This window comes from Ursus arctos, unplaced genomic scaffold (assembly GCF_023065955.2).
Source record: "Ursus arctos isolate Adak ecotype North America unplaced genomic scaffold, UrsArc2.0 scaffold_7, whole genome shotgun sequence".
Lineage (NCBI taxonomy): Eukaryota > Metazoa > Chordata > Mammalia > Carnivora > Ursidae > Ursus > Ursus arctos.
The window spans coordinates 15,691,754-15,698,865 of NW_026623089.1; the positions used below are offsets into that span (position 1 = coordinate 15,691,754).

General features: G+C 47.6%; 1 protein-coding gene across 26 annotated transcripts in view; it reads left to right on the forward strand.

Moving 5' to 3' along the window:
* ABLIM1 (actin binding LIM protein 1) overlaps positions 1-6,906 on the forward strand; it is a 289,882-nt gene extending 282,976 nt beyond the window's left edge. For 22 of the 26 annotated variants that reach the window (XR_008958000.1, XR_008958003.1, XR_008958006.1 and 19 more), the window contains 2 exons: positions 750-830; positions 1,900-6,906. Coding sequence is in view for 3 of the 26 variants with exons in the window: in XM_044382156.3 (XP_044238091.2) it covers positions 750-830; positions 1,900-2,013 (195 nt within the window). In the remaining 23 variants the exon portion in view is untranslated. Of the gene's footprint in view, positions 1-361; positions 831-1,899 lie in introns of those variants that run through there. The other 4 variants (XR_008958012.1, XR_008958011.1, XR_008958004.1 and 1 more) reach the window with 2 other exon arrangements.
* The last annotated feature ends 206 nt before the right edge of the window (positions 6,907-7,112 follow it).

The following is a 7,112-nucleotide window of genomic DNA, read 5'->3' on the forward strand; positions in this document are numbered from 1 at the left end:
GAGTCAACAGGTTTAAGTCCTCGCAGGGTGTGGTCCTGCTTGTTCACAGTGAAGCATCAGCACACTTCTCATAGCTGTGAGCTTAGTACTCACTTGGCCCCTGCCGCGAGCACCACGAGGCATGCCCAGTGCTAAGTGGGGCAGCTGCCAACTACTCCAGATAGGGTGACCAAGACATCCCATTTGCCCAGGACTTTCCCAGTGTTAGCACTGAAAGTCTAGCATTCCAGAACCTTCTCAGTCCCGGGCCAACTGGGATGGTTGGTTACCCAAGCTCCAGACCACCCTGAAACTCCGGAGGGGTCTAAGTCTGTGCTCCCTAGGGACCATGACTGGGGCTTATTTCAGTGTCCTCCACCAGAACACTGCTTCTCGGTCTGCCTGTTTCTGTGAAATCATGAGCCGCTCATGGAACAAGACTGGTGAACCCTGCAGAGGTACCCTGGCCATATAAACCGTGTTCCTATCATTTTACTTCTAATTTTTACCTTTACCCCCAAGACATAGTAAGTTTGTATTTTTTCACTCAACAAAGCCCTCCAGAGGCACAGTGCTACATGAGACATGGTAAGTTGAGGAAATGTGTAAGAACTGGTCCCTGTCCACGGGATACGTGAGGAACACCCATAACTCAGATACCGGAATTATAATGTCTTAGAAGCTTATCTTGGGAATACTAAATTTTAGGTAGATTCTGCTTGTTAATAAAATAGCAGTGTTATAGAAGAGGTGTTTTCTTTGCTCCTCAGATATTTCCGTATGAAATGCTGATGGTGACCAACAGAGGGCGCAACAAAATCCTGAGAGAGGTGGACAGAACCAGGCTGGAGGTAAACTCTAACTAACCAGTGCCGACCGCAGATCCCCACGCATTTCCCCCAGCTTTCTCCTAAGAAATGTTTCAATGAAGGCAAAAAAAAAAAAAACAATGAAAAGAATCAACCTCATATGGTAGGTAGAACTAAGATAACGGGATTGAAAACCCGAATAATACACCCTTTACGAGATCAGCCTACATGTGTGGTAAAGCCCAGAAGATGAGCCAGGAGACACGGTGTGATTTTAGTTGTGTTCTGCGGAAGCTTGATTATGGCTGGTTTTGTAGAATGGAATCCCGTCCCCCTTCACATATCCCAGAGCCTGGGTTGAGCTCGTTGAGAGAGAGAAGGAAGTGCTCAGTAAAGAGGTTTGCCCTGGACAAGTTTGCCTCTTGGCTGTTTCCACGTTGCTCGCTGCAGGGTTATCTGGGTGCACATACTCAAGACCTCCTTAGACACGCAAGGCTGATCATACTTTTCCATCTGAGTGATTTTAATTAAGAAAAACTCTGGCTGCCAGTCTCATAAAGAAGCATTACTTTTCCCTGACAAAAGGCAGTACCTTGTATGTGAAGTCAGTCTGGCACAGAGAATAAAGGCTCCACTATCCTAAGGGAACTTTTTAGGAGGGATGACAGATGGAATCCATTCTCCTCATGGAGCAGGCCTCCAGCAGAACTCCTGCTGCTGCTGAGCCAGGAGGAAGCCCCAGGGCTCCCCAGACACCACTCTAGAAGTCTCTCTCTGGCTTTCTTATTGCTCTGGTCCATTTTCCCTGCATCTTCTCAGCATCCCAAGGGCCTGACGTGGAGTTGCCTCCAGCAAAACGAATCCCCTTCCTATGCCCCTTCAGCATGTAGCGTACTACGATAAGCATTACCACTCCGCCAGCTCCTTTGTCTGCTGGGGAGGCTGCCTCACCTGGGCCAACCAGGTAAGGAGCCAGTTGGTCCCGTGCCTGCTAACCAGCCTCCGAGCTAAACTCGTCTGCCATCATTCTGCCTCACTCTTCAGAATGATCGCTTGTAGGCTCGAGAGGATGGCCCTCAGGACTGACCACTGTTCTTTCTCCCACCCACAGCGCCACTTAGCCCCAGAAGTGTTTCGGGAAATCTTTGGAATGTCCATACAGGAATTTGACAAGTTACCTCTTTGGAGACGCAACGACATGAAGAAGAAAGCGAAACTCTTCTGAGCTCCCCCGCGTAGACAGCAGTTAGGAAAAGGACTGGCATGGCGGTGACATGTAGGATGTTGTGTTGAGGCCCAAACTTGATTGGAGAATTTGCAAACTACTGTCCCTCCACAACAGCAAAACAGGAAGCCTGATTAAAACACCCATGAGCCAAATACCGGGCCCACCACCGGCAACACTTGCCAAGAAGTAACGGGGTCGAAATTTCCGTGTTCCGCACACTCAACAGTAGTGTTCACATGTGACCTTTTGGCATCACCTTATGTACACGACAGGAGTTACTCCTTTCACTTCCTTTCACTGTTGTCTCACAGGAGTGCCGACCGTATGGGTCAGAGCCAGCAAGTGCCCTTAGGGTCCCGCGTGGAAAAAAGCAGTTGTAATCGTTCCAAAGTAGGAATATATTTATTATGTAGCACCGTGGCAAAGAAGAAAGAGCCTAAGGGACGTATCCATGTGGTCGCACCACTTTGCACACCCCTGTCCTCACTGGCCTCATGAGGCCCAGCCTGGGCCCCCGCAGGATGGAAATCAGAGTCGGGAAACTGGGCAGCTCTGTGGGAGTGGGCTGAAGGGCAGCCAAGGTCATTTTTAACAAGCTCCTTTTTCTCTACTCTTTGCTAGGACCTGGTTGGCAAATTACTTAGCTATTACTAAAAAAAGAGAGAGAGAGAAAGAGAGGGAAAAGGAATGAAAGCAGTATCTCCCTTAATTCTTTTTCTGCTTCACCTGGTGCACTTCGTTCTGCCTTCCCACCAAGGATGGGAGCTGTCACAGGCCCCCATGGAAAGGAAAGGAAAGGGAGAAATGATCTCCCGTTATGTGCTGTTAGATGATTTTTGCCCCAGGGCCACAGCACTCTTGGCAAAAAAAAAAAAGAAAGAAAGAAAGAAAATTCTGTGTCCCGCCAATGCAAGTTCTTCCACCCTGCATCCTCTGCTCCTCACCCAGCCTCCTCTGAATCTGATCAAGCCCACACGGATTTTGGATTTTTTGGAGGTCTTTTCAGTAGTAGGCTAAGGAAAGGCATGCTTTCCGCTTGGAAATCTCTGCAACTCCAGGGTATATTGCCTCAGATTGATTTCATTTGGCCTTTTCAGCTTTCCTTCTTGCCCAACTCTGTTGACTTCACGGCGTGTGTGTGTGTGTGTGTGCACGGAGTGTGTAAGTGACCGCACCCAGGGTGGTGTGGGGAGTCCGCACGTTCTTGTACATTTCTCTGCTTGAATGTTTGTGCTGCTGTGCTGCAGCTTCTGAGGACCGTTTGCACACGTGCGCATGACTCAGAGGTCAGGATTGAGGCTAAACCGCACCCGACAGGGCATCCTTCGTGGAAGGGTGTCAGTGTCAGAAGCCAGCGTCCCCCGCGATCCATGTAGCTCGGGTCAGCAGCACGGTGAAGATCCCAGACCTCAGATGAGGCTGTACGTGGATATTGGAGCATTACACCCAAGTCCACAAATTCAGCAACCCAAGATTCAGAGGGGAGCCTAGGATTTCACCAAAACCCCATCACGATTCCTGGACGCCTCTGGCCGTGACTCAAGTGAGCGGTGAGGTGGACAAGGGAGGGTATCTCCATCCAGCTCCACACATGGGTGGTTTTCACCTTTATTCTCGTGCTTTGGGGGCTCTGCCTAGGAATTTAAACTCTGCTTTAAAGCCAAAGGAGAAATCGTTTGAATTCTCTTCCTATGCCACTACTAATAAAAGCTCAGAAATTCTTCCTGCTGCCACCAAGTTTTCGAATAGTTAGTAGCTGATCTCCCTGTTAAAAAGCCAAGTAAAAATAGTTTCAGAAACTGTGCTGCAGACCTCTAACTTGGGACCCACTCGGTCGCCTGGGTGCTGGGACGAGCTCTGTGATGGCTTTACAGCCTCTCCTGTGCTCATCCCGAAGGGATCGAAAGCTGCCTGTCCTTTCGGTGCTGCACACTGAATGTTTGAGGACTGTTCTCACAAATACGAGTGTGTGGGTGTGGGTGTGTGGGTGTGGGTGTGTGTGTGTGTTGGACCTACTAACATATTTTGCAAATGATTCTGATGGAGCAGACGTGAGACGACCAGCTCCTCCTTGGGCTGAAGCCCCAGACTGCAACTTTGCAGTTCGGTGCCTTCAGTGGCCTCGTGCTTTAATTCAATATTTCTGCTGTCCCATCTTCGCTCTGACCTCTCCGGCAGTGGCAGCCTCAGTACAATGCCTGCGTATCCTAGTCCTTGCTTTGCTCTGGCAAAGTGTGAGGAGTGCGGACCGTGGTGCATTCCCAGTAATCAAGAATGAGGATGGCCAGATGGGTCCCAGTGCTAAGCTGGTGGAGAGAATTTTTTCATTACGGGGACCATAAAGGACCCTCAACATTGTCATGAGTTATGACCCATGCACATGCTGAGCAAATGTCAGTGCAAGACAAATTGCAATGATAGTTAAAGATCTGAACCCAAAACCTCTCCCACCCATAGGGAAACTCTACTTTTCTTATCTTTTTTGAATTCAGTTCTGCATCCAACTTGGGGGTGGGGGGTGGGGTGGGAAGCTTCTTTCCATAGCAAGTGTATTAGCTAATTTAAACTATACCGTGCAAAAATGCATTACCAGAAAATGTCAGTAGCCTCCTGTCTACAAACAGAGTGGTGCTATGCTCTGGGGAGGGGTCGTGGGAAACCATAATGTGGACTGGTTTCCCCAAAACTCCACTCCCAGCAGAAGGCTCCAGCTGGAGGGATGGGTCATGGGGCCACCTGGTTCTCCTAACTGCCAAATCTAATATATGGGCTACAATGGCCTCTCCTTTTTTTTTTTTTGTTTTTTTTTTTTTTTGTTTTGTTTTTTTGTTTTAAACTGGGCTCAGCATGCTTGTCCTCAAAATGTCCAGGCCACTGTACAGGAGCTCAGTGTTCTCTGCCTGAACCCCACTCTGCATTGCACATAAAAATTCAGTTGTTAACGCAGTCCAAGGAACAGGGATTATTCACTCCAGGGGAGGACGTCCACACGTGGCAAACCTTCCTGGTACATACCCAAAGGGCTACATTTTTGAGCGTTGGGCTTATTTGTGATTCTTTAAGCCACAACGCCTGCGCGAAGCAAAAGAGGCCTCTGACAGCGTGAAAGTCAGTGCTTCCTTTAAAGTTTCTTCCAGAAGAGCCAGGATACTATATTTCTTCTTCCCGTGTGATTAAAGATGAGACCTTAAGAGCACGTGGGAATTTGTATAGCCAGCTATGCATCTGTATTTCAGTTTGAGTTAGTTATGAGATGTCCTTAATGTGACTTCTTCGGTGACTAAAGAGAAACTGCCTGTTCTCTGAAACTTCCAACAGAAAAGCCAGGGTTAATGGGTCATACGGTGCACACTCCCTCTGCCACTTATCCTCTCAATCTGGTGATGGCCGTCAACTCTACTTCGAGAAGTCTTGCTGGAAATGTTTATAAAACTTTCACCTAATTTCTTTACACTTTCAAGCAAACACCTTTTTCTAAAGAATTGCTTCTCAGATGATTATATAAAATATATATGCTTTTGCAAGTTAAAAAAATGGAATTAACCACTTTTGACTAGGTAGGTCTTTCTAAAAATTATTTCGAAAAGCTTGGTGTTAGCATTCTGTGCGTTGAAGGGGCAGGCGAGCCCTCTGTCTGACTGTCAGGAAAGGTGGTGGAAGGACGTGAACTCCATGTAATCCTCCCCACCCCCTGCGTCCTCCAAGGCAAGCTCAGTTTTTACAAATCACGTCTTCTACATTACTGGTCACTGTTTAACCTACCCTTCCTAGGCCAGCCTTGACCTGACTTGATCTTTAAAATTATTCTTTTGACAAACCAAGTGTTTGTGAGTAAACCTTACAGCTCACTTGTTAGTACTCCCTTTTGAAGAATGTTCTATTCAGAGAAGAGATTATTTCAGGCTTGAGATTTTTGCTGTGACACCAGCTTATTGTGATAACGTACATTAAGGAAACTAGCCAACTATGCTATAATGAAAGAAAGAGAAACTTTTACTCTGGCTTAAAAAAAAAAAATCAGCCTTTCCATTTGCTGCCCAGGAAGCCATGAGGAGATGGTGATTGATGTGCTTTGCATATGGATTTTTATGTTTTCATGTGGGTGAGTTTAATTTACGGCAAACTCAAAAGGAAAGGGGGAAGCGGTCAATTTCAGCTGAAAGAAACTTTCTAAACAGTCTATGTAAACACAGCAAAATTAAACAAATGCAACGTTTTCTGATGGTTGGTGTAATGGACTGGCAGTTGTTATCATTAAATGAAATTCATCCCAAAAGTGTCTCTCTCAAGAGCGAAGATCTCGCGAGTCGCTTTCGGAACCCATTCACCAAAGGTAGCGGGAGACAATACCGTATCCACTACGGTTCAGAAAGGTGGGGAGCCGCTTAATGATTGTATATGCCTGTTTCCTGATCCCATGGAAGAGAAAACAAGTGTCCACAATATTGATGTTCCTTTTGGGTTCTATGTACAGACCCGTCCAGTAATGTGTGTGGTGTCTGTGAGTTGCCGACAATCCTGCATCAAATCTCTTGGAGTCCTTTCAGTTTAAGTTCAGTTTAATGGAATTTTCTTGCAAGTGTCAGAAGACATCCAGTTCTTCCTTCCCTCCCCTTTCAGAAATATGAAAGTGAGTATTTGGAAGAACCGCTGTGTACAAGATGTGTTGTGTCCCCCGTGAAAGTGAGTGGGTGTCCGTCCGCGCCCCGCAGACCGCGGACTAGTGCAGAGGCAGGGGCGGCCCGCTGGCCCCGCGTTGCCGTGCTTGACAGTCCGACCTGCTCCACGCTCCTGTGCAAGCAGCGCTCGCCGCTCCCCGCCCTGTCCTCTCGTCACTGCTGTACACTCACCACTCAGTGAATAAAGTGTGTGCTTTATTCTATTCCCAAACGCCTCTGCGCCGTGTTTCTTTCTTGCTCCCCTGCGCCCTTTAAAGGTCTGTCCCGTCGGAAGAAGTACCAGTCCGACTTCCAATGACCCAGCACAAAACCAGAATCAAACCAAAGCCTTAGGAATGCATTTTTAGCACACAGGAAGGCTGTTGAGGGCGGACATGCAACCAGTAGCAATGGTATGTTCCAGGACTGTTTGTGCAG